The sequence below is a fragment of the Elephas maximus genome, chromosome 3, assembly GCF_024166365.1.
Source record: "Elephas maximus indicus isolate mEleMax1 chromosome 3, mEleMax1 primary haplotype, whole genome shotgun sequence".
Taxonomy (NCBI): Eukaryota; Metazoa; Chordata; class Mammalia; order Proboscidea; family Elephantidae; genus Elephas; species Elephas maximus.
Genome location: NC_064821.1, coordinates 22,622,295 through 22,643,029, shown reverse-complemented (window position 1 = coordinate 22,643,029; position 20,735 = coordinate 22,622,295). Strand labels below are relative to the sequence as shown.

Genomic DNA, 20,735 nt, shown 5'->3' with positions numbered 1-20,735 from the left:
AATGTTTTGTTAATAGATTTTATTATGCCAATTGACTTAGATGTCCCCTGAAACCATGGTCCCCAGACCCCTGCCCCTGCTACACTGGCCTTCAAAGCTTTCAGTTTATTCAGGAAACTTCTTTGCTTTTGGTTTAGTCCAGTTGTGCTCACCTCCCCTGTATTGTGTGCTGTGTTTCTCTTCACCTAAAGTAGTTCCTATCTGCTGTCTAATTAGTGAATGCCCCTCTCCCACCCTCTCTCCCTCCCCCCTCTCCTAACCACAAAAGAATGTTTTCTTCTCAGTTTAAACTATTTCTCACTTCTCTTAATGCTTCTGCATCTTTTAATATTTTCCCTGTAGAATCCTTCAGTATTGCAACTCCAGGCTTGGATTTTTTCTTCAGTTCTTTCAGCTTCAGAAATGCTAAGTGTGTTCTTCCGTTTGGTTTTCTACCCCTAGGTCTTAGCGCTAGTCTTTATAACGCTTTACTTTGACTTCTCCAGCTGCCCTTTGTAATCTTCTGTTCAGCTCTTTTACTTAGTTGTTTCTCCCTTTCACTTTAGCTACGCAACGTTCAAAAGCAAGTTTCAGAGTCTCTTCTGACATCCATTTTGGAATTTTCTTTGTTTCCTCTCTTTTTAATGACCTCTTGCTTTCTTCATGTATGATGTACTCGATGGCATTCCACAACTTGTCTGCTCTTTAATCATTTGTGTTCAACTCGTCAAATCTATTGCTGAGATTGTCTCTAAATTTGGGAGGAATATGTTCAAGGTCGTACTTTTGCTCTTGTAGACTTGTTCTGGTTTTCTACAGTTTCAACCCGAACTTGTATACGAGCAGTTGATAGTCTGTTCCATATTCGGTCCCTGGCCTTGTTGTGACTGATGATATTTTTTCAGTCGACTCTATCCACAGAGGTAGTTGATTTGATTCCTGTGTATTCTGGCTCATAAGGTCCATGTGTTAGTTGGTGAAAAAAAAGGATATTTGCAATAAAGAAGTTGTTGGTGTTGCAAAAGTCCATCATGTGATCTCTGGAATTGTTTCTATCATCAAGGCCGTATTTTCCAAACGCCAGTTATTTTTCTTTGTTTCCGACGTTCATATTCCAGTTACCAGTAATTATCCATACATCCTGATTGCATGTTTGATCAATTTTAGACTTCAGAAGTTGGTAAAAATCTTTAATTTCTTCATCTTTGGCCTTAGTGGTTGATGCATAACTTTGAATAACAGCTGCATTAACTGGTCTTCCTTGTAGGCTTATGGATGTTATTCTATCACTGACAGCATTGCACTTCAGGATAGATCTTGAAATGCTCTTTTTGATGATTAATGCAATGCCATTTCTCTTCAACTTCTCATTCCCAAAAGTAGACTGCATGATTGTCCAATTCAAAATGGCCAATACCAGTCCATTTCAGCTGACTATTGTCTAGTATATTGATGTTTCTGCCTGCCATTTCTTTTTTGACTATTTCCAATTTTCCTTGATTCGTACTTTGGACATTTTAGCTTCCAATTATTAATGGACGTTTGCAGCTGTTTCTTCCATTTTCAGTCATGCCACATCAGCAAATGAAGGTCCTGAAAGCTTGGCTCCATCTACGTCATTAATGTTGACTCTACTTAGAGGAGGTAGCTCTTCCTCTGTTGTGTTTTGAGTGGCTTCCAACCTGAGGGACTCAACTTCTGGGACTGTATCAGACAATGCTCCGCTGCTATTCAAAAAGTTTTCAGTGGCTAATTCTTTTCCAAAGTAGACCACCGGGCCCTTTTTCCTAGTCTCCCTCAGTCTGAAAGCTCAGCTGAAATGTGTCTGCTATGTGTGACCCTGTTGGTATTTGAAAACTGGTAACAGAGCTTCCAGCATCACAGCAACAGGCATGCTCCCACAGTATGGCAAACTGACAGACACTTGAGGGTTTATAATGATATAAATAATAAAAAAAAGATAAAATAACAGATTTGGTGAGGATGTGTAGATATTTCTGGTGGCAATATAAAATGGAAAAACTCTCTTTATGAGTTGGGTCCAGAGTTGAGGAAATCTGAAGCACAAACTCCCCAGGTGGGTTACTGGGGGTGATGTTATGTTGGGCCATTTATGCTTCCACCGCTTGATTTCTGGACCCAGGTATTCTACACTTTTTGAAAACAGAATACTATGATTGTCATTAATTTACAGTATATACTAAACGAAATCCAAACTCATTGACATCAAGTCTATTCCAACTGATAGTGACCCTATAGGACAGAATGGAACTGTCGCATAGGGCTTCAGAGGTTGTAATCTTTACAGAAGCAGACTGACACATTTTTCTTCTGCAGAAAGGCTGATGGGTTAGAATCACCAACCTTTTGATTAGCAGCTGATCTCTTAACCACTGTATCACCAGGGCTTCTTCAGTGTATATACCATCTGGAAAATTATGTAGTCATAACTGCCTGTGTATTCAAATGTTGTGCTATATATGATGATTACCTTTGTAATTAATTATCTTCCTATACAACCACTGTTTTTTTTTTTTTTTAATTCTTCTGAACTTCAAATTCACTTTAGGCTATACTTTGCCTCTTTCCTTCCCTTTCCTTACAAACTTTTGCAAAACAGGTCTATACCCGCCGCCTACTTTTCTTCAATACTCAATCACTCTTTAGCCACTGCACCTGAATTATTTCTAACCCTACCTCTTTATTTAGAGAGCCAGGAAATAAATGGAGCACTCTCTAAGATCAACAAAGTTTTCATGTCACTAAGTGCATATCAAGGGGTATTTTTCAGTCCTTGTCTTCTTAGTTCTTTAACAGCATTAAAACTATTGACCAGCTTGCCTTTCTTCAGGTAGAACCCGTTTGCCTCCATAACCTTGAGGACACCAAGTGTTCCATAAAATTGCCAAATATTCTTTAAGGTAAACACTTCCCAATGTGGGATTTCACTCTAAGAAAGATGGTTCCTAGGTTTGGTTCCTTGTAGCAGTTAACTTTCCTTAAAGGACAGCTTGTTACTTTAAAATGAAACTAAAAACAGAAGAATTTCTCCTTGGAGGAAAAAATCCATCTCAGAAACCCTTCCCCACCCCTCCCCCCATTGCTCTCTACAAAGAGACAAAATTGGCAAAAAAAATGTTTGGTTTTTTTTTTTTTTGACATTGGCTGCTAACCCAAAGGGCGAATCCACCAACTGCTCCTTGGAAACCCTCTCGGGCAACACCACTCTGTCGTATAAGGTCGCTAGGAGTTGGAATCAACTTGAAGGCAATGGGTTTTTATTTTTTTGTACCCCATGGGAGGTGAATTATTTAGAGAGTAAGGGGAGAATAGAACAATTTTTTAATGAAGAGCTCTGAGAGTCAACCCAGGAGACTCAGCAAACTCTAAACATCTCATCATTGTCCCTCACCATGTAAATATTTGACCCTAGCCTTGGTGAAAACCAAATTTGGCTTGTCAGAGACAGACAATGGAGAAGAGAAACTGGTTCAGTGACACCATTAGAAAGAGTTAGTGTGTTCCCTTCAGAGCTGGTGGAGTAAGAAGGACAAGAGGAACAAAAGTATGTACTGGGCCTCATCTCTCTGGTAAGGATACTGAAACCTTCCATATTTGCTTAGGAATGTGAGCTCCCTGTCCCTTGAACGCACTTTACTTTCCACTGTAGCCAGTCTTTTCCAGCTCTCATTCTGTTTCTTCTTTGTCTTTCTGTAATCTAGAATCTCTTTCCAAGAAGAGTTGGAAATGGCCATTTCTTTTTTTTTTTTTTTGTAGCTATAGACTTTATTAGTTTATTATCTTTTGTCTACTCCTGTCCCCAATTTTTCTTAAAAGTTAAACTGTCAAAATTCTGAAAGAGGAAAGAAACTGTTGAAAGTGCTAGAATGGCATCAGTTGCAGCTTTAACATTTTTTCTGTTTTTTTGTAATTTTGAGTTTGCAACAGCCGTTCCTTCCTCCCTTGATGGTTTGAAAGATTCCTTTTTCAGCTAGCTATGCCACCACAGTGTATAACAAAAAAAAGTGTTAGAAGAACTTTTATGACAAGAGAATCTTTTTTGTTCCTTTTTGACATTAGCAACTGAGGTTGTTACTAAGAAGCACTGGGAGAAAAGGGAAAGATGATAGATGATCAACACTTACTTGTGCAAAGGGGGAAATACGCAATGTCATTCATTTTTATTGACCTAGGGGGACTCCTCAGGGTACAGCAGCTAGAGGAATAACATGGCCCCAGAGATGGAATGGGAATCAAGGAACTTCCTCCCCAACATGAATATTGACACATGGTCTCCAAGAAGATTCTAGCCTTCTGATAGCTTTCTCTGACATTCTCATGTCTAGAGAGTTCATATAATTCAGATAAGCATTCTTGATATTAATTTTCTGCCATATGCTCAGGGTAGGATTGCTAAATTCATTGAATAAGAATACAGGACATCCATTTAAATTTGAATTTCAGATAATACTTTTTATTTTTAATATAACTATGTCCCATGCAATATTGCATGTCACATGGAATATTTATACTAAAATAATATTCATTGTTTATCTGAAGCTTAACTGGGTGTCCTGAATTTTGTCTGGTTCAAGGGCTCTTTCAATTTGTTTATGTAGAATTTTTTAAAAATTTTTATTGTGCTTTAAGTGAAAGTTTACAGATCGATTCAGTCTCTCATACAAAAATTTATATACACCTTACTATATACTCCTAGTTGCTCTACCCCTAATAAGACAGCACACTTTTTCCCTCCACTCTATTTTCATGTCCATTCAGCCAGTTTCTGACCCTCCCCCACCCTCTCATCTCCCCTCCAGACAGGAGTTGCCCACATAGTCTCATGTGTCTACTTGATCCAAGAAGCTCACTCTTCACCAGTAGCATTTTCTATCCCACAGCCCAGTCCAATCCCTGTCTGAAGAGTTGGCTTTGGGAATGGTTCCTGTCTTGGACTAACAGAAGGTTTGGGGACCATGACCTCTGGCGTCCTTCTAGTCCAGTCAGACCATTAAGTCTGGTCTTTTTGCGAAAATTTGAGGTCTGCATCTCATTGCTCCCCTGCTCCTAAGGGCTTTCTGTTGTGTTCCCTGTCAGGACAGTCATTGGTTGTAGCCAGGCACCATCTAGTTCTTCTGGTCTGAGGCTGATATAAGCGCTGGTGTTTGTGGCCCTTTCTGTCTCTTGGGCTTATAATTACTTTGTGTCTTTGGTGGTCTTCATTCTTCTTTGCTCCAGGTGGGTTGAGAACAATTGGTGCATCTTAGATGGCTGCTTGCTAGCATTTAAGACCCCCGAAGGGAAATGGCCATTTCTTGAATGTGCAATTTTTCCAAAGAAACTCTGACTCACCCAGTTATGACATTTTATCTTATCTCTCTCATCAAACATCACTTCTCTTCTGTCTTCTATAAATTAAAGATTGCTGTTAGATTTCGTACATCCAGTAATTTTTCTATTACCTGTTCAAAGAAAATCTACTATAAGGGAAGTATTGTTTTGTTCCTGAAGTGTTTGGGTTTTTCTATATATTCCCTAAGTATTTTTCCTCCAAATGGAAATTTACTGCTTTTTAAATATTTGTTGAATACACTGCCAACTTACTGATAGCACTTAAAAGTTCTATTTTCACGTTATTTCTCCTCAGTGTCCTCAATATCATCTGTAAATAGTAAAATTATTTTTGAGGTTTTAATACTCAGACTTATTTCATTTCTCATCTTAAGTGATACAGGAGAATGACTAAAGTGGAATTAGATTTCCTTGGCTTATTCATGAATTTAGCACAAATATTTTAGTGTTTTAATAGAGATTATCCTGTTGGCTGTGGTTTAAAAACAGCCACTCTATATTGGGTTAAGGGAATGGTGAGAAAACAAAGTCACAACCTCTGACACACAAGTAAACATAAAAGTACCCGTGTAAGAGACACATCAATGAGTAGTTCTGCATGCTCTATTTGTGGGAGTCATAAGCTCAGTCCTTCCTATCTGTCATTCTCTGTTCTTCATCTCACTGGTCTCTCAAATCCCTTTGGTTACCAAGCTCACTGCCTCACAGGGAATTAACCTTCTATTCTCTCAGTCTATTGTGCTTTCCCTTTTCTTACTTCCTGTGAATAACAATTACCTATTCTTCCTCTGTCAATTCAAAGAATCCTATTTCAGAGAAAATCTTTCCTACTCATAGGAAAAAAAGAAAAAACAAATTTTTTTTTTTTTTTGCTCATAGACCCAGCCTAAATTATATATCCACAATGTTTTTTTTTTCTCTTTTTAATTAATTTCCATATTTTATGCATGAATAATACTATTTTTCTTTTTTGGAAATTTTCAAATCTTAAGTTTGACTTAAGTTTGGAAACCCTGGTGGCGTAGTGGTTAAGTACTAAGGCTGCTGACCAATGGGTCAGCAGTTCGAATTTGCCAGGCGCTCCTTGGAAACTCCATGGGGCAGTTCTACTCTGTCCTATAGGGTCTCCATGAATTGGAATCAACTCGAAGGCACTGGGTTTGGTTTTGGTTTTTTAAGTTTGACTTTTTGACTTAAGTTTAAATTTTCATATCTTAAGTTTGACTTTTAGTTTTCTTTGGTATAATTGCTGTATAGAAGTTTTTGATATTTTAATCTAGTTTATCCATCCTATACTTTGTAATAAACTCCACTGATTTTAGTGCAACACATCCTTCTTCAAGAGCATGTACACATGAGTACACACATAGTTTGTATTTCATTTCAATGGTTGTGCTCTTCTATTTCCTCCTCTTATTTACAGAGTCCACTTGGCCTTTCCCCTTCTTGGAAGAATGCATTTGGCAGGTGGTTTCTGCAATAAGGAGCCATAGGGATCTTCACTAATTGGAAGAGCTGCATGGAGATCAAAAGAGGTAACAGACCTGTTTTGTTTATACTTATCACAATTCCATCCTTGCTTTATGGCTGCCATAGTTTAAAGGAGCTATTGATAATCGATGGACATGCAAGGCAGGTTTATTGTGATAGTGAAAAAAAAAAAAAACAGAAGCTCACAATTATCAGGTGCCTGCTCTATATCACAGGCACACCACTAGAAAAATGACATGCATCATCTCATTTAATTCACTCATCGATCTCATTATGTCGGGAATATTTAGCACTCTCATTTGAGAAGGTGGTATCTGCAGTTAAGAGAGATTAAGTAATTTTCTCATGGTCACATAAGATAGTAAGTTGGTAAAGCCAAAATTCTATTCTGGGCAGTATGATTCAAACCCTCATTTTTGAAATCACAGCTTTATACTGTAGCTTTGGAGAATTATGTATCTAAAATAGTTATCATAAAAAGAACAGATTAATAATAATAATGAAGAAGCCAAGCCCAAGCCCATTGCCATCGATAATAAGAAAAAAAAAAAAAAGATAATAGCTGTTACTAATTAGAAGCCCTGGTACCACAGGAGCTAAACACTCTAGTGTTAACCAGAAGGTAAGCGGTTTGAATCTACCAGCAACTCCACAGGAAAAAGATGTGGCAGTCTTCTTCCTTAAGGATAACAGCCCTGGAAACATGGTAGGGCAGTTCTACTTTGTCCTATAGAGTTGTTTTTGTTAGAATCAACTCAACGGCAATGGGTTTGGATTTTTTTTGGGGGTGGGGGTTATTTTTAAAACAGATCCTCCCGTTCACAAAGGCATTTCTAAACCTTGCAAAGAAGGTAATAGCAATAACCAGATTTTTTAAAAAAGAAAAAAAATAAGGCACAAAAAGTTAACTGTTACATCAATAGGATGTGACAGGTCACATTTAAGACATGGATTTTCAGCTCAGATGACCTTTAATCACTAACATAGAGTTACCAGAATGGATGAGGCATGGAGATTATCAGGGAAAAGATCATACTTAGGAGTTCACATTACATGTTTCCAATTAGCTTGGAAATTGGTTTATGAGTATAGATTCAAATAGGATAATTAGAACCAGTGAATAGAAGCTAAAAAGAGAAATTTCTGCTGAATTAAAGTGTCTGAATAATTATATATGTTTAAAATGAAAAGGGCTACCTGTAACTGAGAGTCACAGTCAATGGAAGGACTTAATAACAAAATGCAGGTGGTACTGTAAAGGTGATGACTAGCTGAGATGCCATTTGGCAGTTCATTGAATGTTGCTCTTACCTTCTCCAGCCTACACACTAAATACATGGAAGCAGAAAACCAAACAAAATTTTCAAAATTCCTCCTGCTGGGCCTCTCAGAGGATCCTGAACTTCAGCCCCTCTTTTTTGCACTCTTCCTGTCTATGTACCTGGTCGCTGTGCTTGGGAACCTACTCATCATACTGGCGGTTACCTCTGACCCTCACCTCCACACCCCCATGTACTTCTTCCTCTCCAACCTGTCCTTTGTTGACACCTGTTTCGTTACTACCACGGTCCCAAAAATGCTGGTGAACATCCAGACACAGAACAAAGACATTTCGTACATAGGATGCCTCATTCAGGTGTATTTCTTCATGATTTTTGCTGGACTGGACAATTTCCTCCTGACCATGATGGCCTATGACCGATTTGTGGCCATCTGTCGCCCCCTGCACTATACAGTCATCATGAGCCCCCGGTTCTGTGTTTTGTTGGTTCTGGTGTCTTGGGTCATCTTTTTCTGGGTCTCCCTGCTTCATATTGTCTTGATCACACGGCTGAACTTCTGTATAGACACTGAAATACCACATTTTTTCTGTGAACTGACTCAGATTATCAAAGTGGCCTGTTCTGATACCCACATCAATTATGTCTTCTTGTATGTGTTGACTGCCCTGCTGGGTGTGTTTCCCCTCTCAGGGATCCTCTTCTCTTACTTTCAGGTTGTCTCCACCTTAATGAGGATGTCCTCTGCTGGGGGCAAGTATAAGGCATTTTCCACCTGTGGGTCTCACCTCTCCGTGGTTTCTTTGTTCTATGGGACAGGTCTTGGGGTTTTCCTCAGTTCTGCTGTGACCCATTCTTCCCAGAGAAGCTCTATTGCCTCAGTGATGTACAGTGTGGTCACACCCATGCTGAACCCCTTCATATACAGCCTAAGGAATAAGGATGTGAAGGGAGCCCTGGGAAGGCTCCTCTGTAGAGCAGCTTTTTGTCCATGATGATGGCCACTGGCCTCAGGGCTAAATGGGCTTCACAGTCCCCAAAGCCAAATATCATGAATTTAAATATCCTGATCTTTTTTCTTCCTCAGAAGACATGCACCGTTTCTTCCAATCCCAAAGCAACTATAATTGGCCTTCTACTTGTTATTGTACCGTTTTGACTTAGTAATTTTTTTGACTCTTCTTTCCTATGTGCTGTCCATAAAGTTCTTTCTTTGGTCAGCTTTCTTAGAGCCATTCCTAGAAAATCCAACCTTAGATTGACATCATTAATCTTGTTAAGTGCAGACATGATTTTCCCAAAAGTTAATCTCTCAACCATTGATGCATTTCACCTTCATTTGGTTATGTGTGTGTTTTTCCCTGAACAAAATAAAATCAAAATCATACAACAGTCATCACAAACTGCTTTCCCCATCTGGACTGTCCTTACTGCTTTACACATATGATTTCATTTAACCATGGCAATATTTCTTTGAGATATATTCTCATTCACCCCATTTTTCAGAGAAGAGTCTGAGATTGGGATGGTTTCAAACTGGCAACCATACTTTGCTATCCTACTTTGTATAAGAACAATGATGTGGTTTTCAAGTTCAAGGGTGGTAATCTAGATTTGATAGATGGTTTTTGCAGATGATTCATAGTAATATACTGCCTTGGATGACCTGAGATGTTGATTCATTCTCTGTGGTCCTTTCTTGGTTCTTTTCTTCCTTCTTTTCCCCTTTCTTTCTTCCTTACTTTCTCCAATTCCTTATTTCATTTTACCTTTATGTCTCATCATTGCAGTTTTTAGATATACTCCCCAAGATAGTAAAACAATGTAGTATTGAATACAGTGGAATAAGAGTTGTTCCCACAAGTGGTTTAATTTTCTGGGACTCTCTGGAGGTGTCATCCGGAAAGGTAGTTACACACTTGTGGAATGCATTCAGATATTCATTTTTTGAGAAGAATATTGGTAGAATTAAGTCTACCCAGTGATTGGTGGAGTAGTAGATGCTCCTATCACATTCCCTGGGGTCCTCTCACCATCTCTATTGTACCCCAGTCTGACTGCCTATGGACAGCACCAGCTGGAACCTACTTTGCCAAATGCATAGTAGCAAATGTGATCTGTAATTATTTATTTCTGGGGTAGCCTTCACTGAGAGGTGTGGGATTTACCTCTTTACTTGGGGGTAATTCTTAGATGTGGGTTTTGCACATTTTCCAAAATCTCCCCAAGGGTTGAAAATTCTGCTCACTCACTGTGGTAGCTGACTTAATGCACACTTTACTGGATGTATTTTCTTTCCTGTGTCACTTCTCCACTCTCCATACATATTCCTTGCTCCTTCAAGTAAATTGCTTGCACTTGAATCCTTGTTTCAGTGTCTGCTTCTGTGGGAACCAAAACTAGGACAGTTGATAAAGACCAACAGGTATTAAGGGAGACATGAAAGGAACTGGGTTCTTTGTGGCCAATACAAAACTAAAAAAAGAAGAAATAATTTACTGAAAAATCTTAATTGGTTAGCTTATTATCTACTTGTACAAAGTGAGGAGGAGGGCAGAGAGGTATAAAAAAAGAGAAAAAAAAGATTTCAATTCCAAGTAGTAGGCATAATCATACTGATGTGTACTAGAAACTGTTGTAAACAAAAGTAAGTATTTTCAACTCACCTTGAATGATTCTATCGAAAACTTTCTGAAGGTAGTTTGGACAACTTTACTGAGGTACAGTTTACATACCATGAAATAGTCCCATTGCTATAATCCAATGATTTTAGCAAATTTATTTAGTTGTACATTCGTCACCCAAATCCAGTTTCAGAGAGTGAGGTATTACAGACAGAGTCCGTTTGGTCAGAGCAATCTTAGATTGTTTGAATATATGGCATCTCTAATGACATTGGGGTTGGGCAGTGCTCCAGGTCCTATCAAAAATCTTTCATAAATATTTTATAAAGCAATGTTTGGTATTGTTTTCCTAGTCTCCTCCAGTAATGACCTCCTTTCCATAACTGTATAGGAAACAAGTAGATAAGGAGAGTGCCCGCCCTTTCTGTGATTTTTTTATGTTGAATAATTTATTAAAACACCCCAGGAGTTCCAGATTTACCCTGTACAACTTGTTACCTTGAATGTACTTATCATTGGGACTGCTTCCTAGTAGTATTTGGAAAAAAATAGTGTATTTGTAAAATTTTAATTACCATAGGGAGAATATCTGTCCTATTTGTTTTATTTTCAGTCTCTTTCAATCTTAGACTTCCAGGAGATTTACTGGTACATTCATTTTTTTTTTTTTTTTTCTTTTTTATCGTGGTTTAAGTGAAAGTTTACAGTTCAAGTCAGTTTCTCATACAAAAACATATACACACATTGTTCTGTGACCCTGGTTGCTCTCCCTATAATGTGACAGCACACTTCTCCTCTCCACGCTGTATTTCCCATGTATGGCTTCTGTCCCCCTCCGCCTTCTCATCTGGCCTCCAGACAGGAGCTGCCAATTTAGTCTTATGTATCTACTTGAGTTAAGAAGCACACTCCTCACTGGTATCGTTTTATGTCTTATACTCCAGTCTAATCTTGGTCTGAAGAGCTGGCTTCGGGAATGGTTTTAGATTCAGGCTAACAGAGAGTCTGGAGGCCATGACCTCTGGGGTCCCTCTAGTCTCAATCAGATCATTAAGTCTGGCCTTTTTACTAGAATTTGAGTTCTGCACCCCACTTTCCTCCTGCTCCATTAGTGACTCTCTGTTGTGTTCCCTGTCAGGGCAGTCATTGGTTGTAGCCGGGCACCATCTCGTTCTTCTGGTCTCCAGCTGATGGAGTTTCTGGTTTATGTATCCCTTTCTGTCTCTGGGGCTCATATTTTCCTTGTGTCTTTGGTGTTCATTCTCCTTTGCTCCAGGTGGGGTGGGACCAATTGATGCATCTTAGATGGCTGCTTGTTAGATTTTAAGACCCCAGGTGCCACTCACCAAAGTGGGATGCAGAATCTTTTCTTAATAAACTTTTTATGCCAGTTGAACTAGGTGTCCCCTGAAACCATGGTCCCCAGACCCCTGCCCCTGCTACTCTGACCCTCTAAGTGTTTTGTTGCATTATGGAAACTCCTTAGCTTTAGGTTTACTCCAGTCATGCTGACTTCCCCTGTATCGTGCATTGTCCTTCCCTTCACCTAAAGTAATTCTTGTCTACCATCTAGTTGGTGAATACCAGTCTTCCTCCTTCACCACCCTCATAGCCATCAAAGTGATACATTCATTTTATAGAAGGAATGTTTATTGAGAATCTACTATGTGTTAGGTGCTGGGAACAAAGATGTGAGGAAAAAATAGATCCTGTCCTTATATAGCTTACATTCCATTGGGGAAGAAAAAAGACAAACAAGTGAACCAATAAAAACTTTAGAATTACAGAAAGGACCATAAAAAAAAAAAAAAAAAGAAGAAGAAGCACCAAAGAATAGAGAAAGATTGTGAGATTTATTTTAAATAACATTTTCAATAACATGGTGAAATAATAGAAAACTGCTGGGATATTTTAGATAATATTTTTAATATGATTGTTTAACAGTCTAGACCAGTGTTTCTCAACTTAAGCACTATTGACATCTTGGGCTGGATAATTCATTGTTGTGGAGAACTATTCTGTACATTGTAGGATGTTTAGCACCATCCCTGGCCTCTAATCACTGCATGCCAGAACTCTACTCATCATTTGTGACAACCAGAAGTGTGTCAAGGCATTACCAATTGTTCCTTAGGGGGCAAAATAGCCCAAGTTGGGAACCACTGGTCTAAAAGGTGCAGGAGTTGATGGCCTTAATATTCCAGGAGACAGGGAAAATAGGAGACACAACATTTAAGGGAGGATAAAACATTGCGAAGAATGGGAATTCCAGAACACATAATTGTGCTTATGAGAAACCTTTATATAGATCAAGAGGCGTTTGTTTGGACTGAACAAGGGGATATTACTGGTTGAAAGTCAGGAAAGGTGTGAGTCAGGGTTGTATTCTTTCACCATACCTATTTAATCTGTATGCTGAACAAATAATACCAGAAGAAGAACGGGGCATCAGGATTGGAGGAAGACTCATTAGCAACCTGTGTTATGCAGATGACACAACCTTGCTTACTGAAAGTGAAGAGGACTTGAAGCACTTACTGACGAAGATGAAAGACCACAATCTTCAGTATAGATTGCACCTCAAAGCACAGAAAACTAAAATCTTCACAACTGGACCAATGAGCAACACCATGATAAATGGAGAAAAGATTGAAGTTATCAAGGATTTCATTTTACTTGGATCTGCAATCAACAGCCATGGAAGCAGCAGTCAAGAAATCAAAAGACTCATTGCATTGGGTAAATCTGCTGCAAAGACCTCTTCAAAGTGTTGAAGAACAAAGATGTCACCCTGAAGACTAAGGTGCTCCTGACCCAAGCCATGGTATTTTCAATCACATCATATGCATGTGAAAGTTGAACAATGAATAAGGAAGACCGAAGAAGAGTTGACGCCTTTGAATTGTGGTGTTGACAAAGAATATTGAATATACCATGGACTGCCAAGAGAACAAACAAATCTGTCTTGGAAGAAGTGCAGCCAGAATGCTTCTTAGAGGCAAGGATGGCGAGACTGAGTCTTGCATACTTTGGACATGTTGTCAGGAGGGATCAGTCCCTGGAGAAGGACATCATGCTTGGCAGAGTACAGGGTCAGTGGAAAAGAGGAAGACCCTCAATGAGGTGGATTGACACAGTGGCTGCAAGAATGCACTCAAGCATAACAACGATTGTAAGTATGGCTCAGTACTGGGCAGTGTTTCATTCTGCTGTGAATAGGGCTGGCAGTGAGTCGGAACGGACTCGATGGCACCTATCAACAGCAACAAGAACAACAAAACATCAGCTTATTATTAGGAATTGTTGAGTTAGTGGAGACCACAGAATTCCTCACTGGTGCTATCATTTCAGATGTCAAATATAATGGTTTGGCATTCATCAGTCTGCACTTGTGGCAATGTAATCAATTAATTGCCCAGATAGAGGGAGAAAATAGTGCTTAGTCTAGAGTTAGAAAGAGATGACTCTTGGCTGAATCCTACCCATGATTCTTCAGTTCTCAGTTATAGTGTCCCCACCAGACATATGCTCTCACTGGACACTGTAGCCATCCATCACAATATCAGCCACCATTGTACACAATTATTTTATCGATGAATGTCTCTTCAAAATATCCACCTGACTTTTGGATTCAATCCATTCCTGATCCAACTGCCCCACAGAGTTTCCAAGGAGTGCCTGGCAGGTTCAAATTGCCGATCCTTTGGTTAGCACCTGTTGCACTTAACCACTATGCCATCAGGGTTTCCTGATGTATTAGTATTTTACACTATCACTTATCCCTTCTTTATCCTGTATGTTCCAATGTCTGCATGCAAGTTTATAATTTGCAATGTAGTCAAACATATTCCCATATCTTTCAATGTAAATAAGACTCACTCATCACCCCCATTCCTCTTTGAATATTGCTGCAAACTTCTAAATATTTGTTCTGCACTTGTTTTTTTCTTTTCCACACTGCTTACTCTCTCCTCAACCAACCTGATCTGGAGTCTTTCTACCTCCATCTCGGTCATGCTCCCGGAGGTCTGCAGTGACCTTCTATCCTCAACAAATTCTAAGGGATGCTTTTAGCATTCACACTGCTTGGTTTTTCATTAGCAAAGTTACTAATGACTGCATTCTTTTTCTTGAAGTAGGGACCTTATTCTGCTTCCATGATCTGCCAAAGATTGCTTAACCAAAATACATTCCATTTTTGTCACAATGGGATTTTGAGAGTCACAGCTATTGATAGCATTAACACATCCCTTGTAGCATTAGCACATCCCTTAGGGAAAGTAGAACCACCCCATAGAGTTTCCAAGGAGCACCTGGTGGATTCGAACTGCCGATCTTTTGGTTAGCTGCTGTAGCTCTTAACCACTACTACACCAGGTTTTCCTACCTAACAACAGAGCGCCAAAATATATGAAGCAAACATGGAACTGAAGGGAAAATGGACAATTCTTTAATAATAGTTGGTGACTTCAATAGACAACTGTCAAAAATGATTAGAACATCTAGACAAAAATGCCAGTAAGGAAATAAAGAACTTGAATATTATTATAAAGCAACTAGACCTAAAAGATAATTATAGAAAATGACATCCTTGCCCTTGCCTTTTGGCAAAAATTAAGGGGATAATTAATGTTATAGGATGAATATCTACTAGCTTACAGACTCAACATCAAAGTGGGAAATCTGGCTTAGGAAAATGAACCAAGTCAAATGAACATGTGCAATAAGGACTCATCCCAGGCAGTCTCACATGACTGTGATGCCTCCACAGTTAGTTTACTTCTGGCTGTACCATAGGGTTGTCCCAATATACTAGTTCAGCAGTATTATGGTGGAAGATAACAAAATGATATAAAAGGGAACAAAAGAATAAAAGAAACTCTTACAATTCAACAACCATATCCAAATAACGTAATAAAAACTGGGCAAATGATGTGAATAGACACTTCTTTAAAGGAGATATACAAAGGGTGAAGAAGCACATGAAAAATGCTCAACATAATTAGTCATTAAAGAAATTCATATCAAACCACATTGAGATACCACTTCACTTCCATGAGGATGATTTTGATAATAAAAGAAATAATAAAAGAGAAAATAACAGTATTGGTGAAAATGTGGAGATAAATCTGGTGGGAATGTAAAGTAGAAGAATTTTCCCTTTATGAATTAAGACCTCTAAACCTGAACAGGCCAGAGTGGAGGAAACCTGAAGCACAAACTCCTGAAGTGTGTCACTGGGAGTGATTTTATGTTGCGTCATTTATACTTTTACCCCTTGGTTTCGAGACACAAGTATTCTACACGTTGGGAATACAGAATATTATGATTGTCATAGTTTTACAGTATGTGCTAAATAAAACCCATAGAGCAAGAGAGCTGTGTGTCCTCCAGCTGAATTTTACTGTCAAAGTGGGGTGCCTCCATGCACTTATCGATTGAGCTACAGAGCTTTAGAACACTTGCCCCAGCATGGTAGATGCAGGCAGTGAGGCTTGAGGGGCCAAGAGGCCAAGAAACCCGGAAGCAGAATCTGAAAAGACCTCCTATCACCAAGAAAGCAGAGCTGGGAGCAGTGTGCATCCTTTGGACCAGGGTTCCCTGCACTGAGATGCTCCTAGACCAGGGGAAGATTGATGAGAAGGACCTTCCTCTAGAGCTGACAGGGAGAGAAAGCCATCCCCTGGAGCTGGTGCCCTGAATTCAGACTTCTAGCCCACTAGACTGTGAGGGAATAAATTTCTACTTGTTAAAGCCATCCACCTGTGGTATTTCTGTATTGGCAGTACCAGAAAACTAAGATAACATCTTTCTGGTATTCCCTGTTTTCAGCCAAGATCTGTCTGATACCAGCAATGATATCCCTCGTAACACACCCTCTTTGGAATCCAGCTTGAATTTCTGGCAGTTTCCCGTCAGTGTACTGCTGCAACCACTTTGGAATGATCTTGAGCAAAATTTTACTTGTTTGTGACATTAATGATATTGTTTGAAAATTTCTGCATTCTGTTGGATTATCTTTCTTTGGAATGTCCACAAATATGGATCTCTTTCAGCCAAACGCACTGCCATCAAGTTGATTCCGACTCATAGTGACCCTATAGGTCAGAGTAGAACTGCACCACAGCATTTCAAAGGAGCACCTGGTGGATTCGAACTGCCAACCTCTTGGTTAGTAGCTGTAGCGCTTAACCACTACACCATAGGTTTTTGCATATTTGATTATATACTTATTTTGTATTCTCCAGTCACCCTTTGAAATCTTCTGTTCAACTTTTTTACTTCATCATTTCTTCCTTTCACCTTAGCTACTATATGTTCAAAAGCAAGTTTCAGATTCTCTTCTGATATCCATTTTGGGCTTTGTTTCCTGTCTTTTTAGTGATGTTTTACTTTCTTTATGTATGATGTCTTTGATGTCATTCCACAACTCATCTGGTCTTTGGTCATTAGTGTTCAACGCATCAAATCTATTCTTGAGATGGTGTCTAAACTCAGGTGGTATATGAGATATACTCAAAGTCGTACTTTGGCTCTCATGGACTTGTTCTTGTTTTCTTTAGCCTCGCCTTGAATTTGCATATGAGTTATTGATGGTCTGTACCACAGTCGGCCCCTGGTCTTGTTCTGACTGATAATACTGAGCTTTTCCATCATTTCTTTCCACTGAGGTAGTCAGTATGATTCTTGTGTATTCTGCTTGGCAAGGTCCACCTCTATAGTCACAGAATTACATTTGGGGAAAAAAGGCATTTGCAACGAAGATGTAGTTGGTCTTACAAAATTCTGCCACGTGATCTCTGGTATCATTTCTGTCTCCAAGGCCATATTTTCCAACTACCAATCCTCCTTTGTTTCTAACTTTCACATTACAGTCACCAGTAATTATAAGTGCACCTTGGTTGCATGTTTGATCAATTTCAGAGTGCAGGAGTTGGTAAAAGTCTTTAATTTCAATTTGTCATTCCCAGCATAGTAGACCATATGATCGCCTTATTCAAAATTGCCAATACCAGTCCATTTCAGCTTACTAATGCCTAGGACATTGATGTTTGTGCCTTTCATTTCACTTTTGACTATTTCCAATATTCCTGGATTCATAATTTGTACATTCCATGTTCTTATTATTAATGGATACTTGCAGTTGTTTCTTCTGATTTTGAGTCATGCCACATCAGCAAATGAAGGTCCTGAAAGCTTGACTCCATCCACATCACTAAGGTCGACTAGAGCTCAGGCTGCTAACCAAAAGATGGACAGTTTGAATTCACCAGCTACTCCTTAGAAATTCTATGGGGCAGTTCTCCTCTGTGCTATAACATTACTATGCATTGGAATCAACTCAGTGGCAGGGGTTTGTTTTTTTTTTCTTGTCTGTCTACTTTGAGGAGGCAGCTCTTCCCTAGTCATATACTGAGTACCTTCCAACCTGAGGGGCTCATCTTCTGGCACTGTATCAGACTATTCAGAAGCTTTTCACTAGCTAATTTTTTCAGAAGTAGACCACCAGGTCCTTCCTCTTAGTTTGTTAGTCTGGAAGCTCAGCTGAAACCTGCCGACCATGGGTGACCCTGCTGGTGTTTGTAATACCAGTGGCTTAGCCTCCAACATCACAGCAATGTGCAAGCCACCACAGTATGACAAACTGACAGACATGTGGCAGGGTGGGGAGAAAGATAAACAGTATATGTTTTTGACAGTATAGTGGGGTCCTTCACCAGGGGGACTTGGTATCCCCTTGTGGGTCTATAAACTGGCTTAAGTCTTGGAATTGATTTAGGGGCCATGACTCTCTTATATGGCAATTTGAGTTAGACTGCTGTTCACTTTACCTAGAATTCCTCTGCTTGTACAGTTCAAGTAAGTATTTAGTAGATTTTCCATCTCTTTCACTCCTAGACATACCATGACTAAGTAGCCAACACCGTAAGTTCATATGAGTCAGACTGTTCTGATTACTGCTTTGACTCCACTGTCATTTTGGTAACCATGCCCACCTTGTCTTTTTCAGTTGAGTGCATCCATTTGGCTCCTACCACCATGGGGCTCAATCAGCCCCATTGTAATTAGGTGTCTTCACTCAGTTAGGGTAGTTCCCACTGTCAAATATGACTTACATAAAATAACAATCACAGCAATCTTCAAGGATGTTGAGGCTTCCTTCACAAATCCCTTACCATTGTAGTAAAAAGTGTGTCCTCTAGCCACTTCATGTGTGAGTCTGTAAGTCTAACCTGATAAATCCACTCTAACATGCCAATTTCCCTAAGCCTTTGGATACCTTCGTCTAAGGTATATCAAGGCAGGCCTGGTACTTCAACTTGACTCAGTGTAGGTCACTGCCTAATCCATGCTTCAGTGAACCAGCCAAAGAAACGGTTAGATCCTTTCCCAACATCTTGAGCTGAAACATTGAATGAAGAATCTGTGCTTAGTGGGCCCATATCAATTAATTCAAACTAATCTAAATTTAAGTTCCTTGTACCACTATCCCACACCCTTAATAGGCATTCTAACACATATATTTCCCAGGTTTCTGTTTGTACATATTAGAAAAATTAACATGTTCTTTTGGAGTGTAGTGTACCTCCTTCTGGGACACACTTTGTAATTCCCCTTTTGGGGATCACTGAGACTTAAGTCTAGTTACAGGTCTAGAAGCAAAAATAGGTGGTCAGTATTGGTCCTGGTAACATTCAGCAATGTCTGGCAGGGGAACCATCCCAGGCGATTCACCAGATGATGATTCAGATGCCAAACCAGTAAACATCTCAGACAAACGCTCTTCAGACACAGCTGCATTAATATCTTCAGGTGAGGGTGGAGGAGATAGTGGTTTCACTGAGGAGGTTGGCTTAGCAGACAAGCAGGGAATAATGCATTCAGATGGAAGTAACAGGGCTGGTTCTCTTGACAGGAGTGATTCAATGGAATTCAGAGGCTCAATGTCTCCAGATCCCTGATTATTTGCCCACATGTCCCTATCCCAAATTTCAGGATCCCATTTCTTCTCAATCAATGCCCTCACTTTAACTTCAGACACCATTTGGGGTTGGGAAATCAGTTGGCTGTGTAATTCAGCCATTCTTACAATATGACTTGATTTGGCTTTCAGCAATATCAGCTCTGTTACTTCAAGAAATAAAGATTCCCTTCAGGACACAAGTGGCAAATTTCAGGTCTTTTATGTGGCACTTGAGCTGTGACTCTGAAACCCTGAGCTCATGTCTTTCTTTAACCACTTTTTCTGGAGAAACTAGGACCAACCAACCAGCTTGGTCACAATTGTGACAAAATTGTAAAAAAGTATCAAACATGCCACCACACAGAACCTTGCTTCTCCCGAATACTTCTTTCATTGGTAGTGATATTTTGCATATTAATATGGCCACCTCATTCCATAGATTAGCAGCACCCTCTTTCCTACTGGAGGCAGAGTAATCAGCACCTTTAAGACTAGTCAGACTTGAAAACCAGTTTAGAAAACTCATCCTTACAATTTTGTTTCTCTAGAATCACTCTCAGTACCAAATGTCTTAGGCTGGGTTTTCTAGAGAAGCAAACACAGTGAAGTGTAAGTATGTATATATATATATATATATATATATGTGTGTGTGTGTGTGTGTGTGTATATATATATATATTGTTGTTGTTGCTAGGTGCCGTCCAGTCAGTTCCAAATCATAAATATCAAATGTACAACAGAATGAAATATTGCCTGGTCTTATGCCATCCTCACAATCTTTGTTATGCTTGAGCCTTTTGCTGCAGCCACTGTGTCAGTCCATCTCATTGAGCGTCTTCCTCTTGTTCCCTGACCCTCTACTTTACTGAGCATGATGTCTTTCTCCAGGAACTGATCCCTCCTGATAACATGTCCGTAGTATGTGAGGTGTATTCTCACCATGCTTGCTTCTAAGGAGCATTCTGGCTGTACTTCTTCTAAGACAGATTTGTTCATTCTTTTGGCAGTCCATGATATATATATATATATATATATATATGTATC

At 39.4% G+C, this 20,735-nt stretch overlaps 1 protein-coding gene across 1 annotated transcript; it reads left to right on the top strand.

The window, feature by feature from the left end:
* Positions 1-8,158: 8,158 nt before the first annotated feature.
* LOC126074033 (olfactory receptor 7D4-like) lies at positions 8,159-9,097 on the top strand. The gene has a single exon (XM_049881377.1). The coding sequence runs from the start codon at positions 8,159-8,161 to the stop codon at positions 9,095-9,097; it is 939 nt and encodes a 312-aa protein (XP_049737334.1).
* The last annotated feature ends 11,638 nt before the right edge of the window (positions 9,098-20,735 follow it).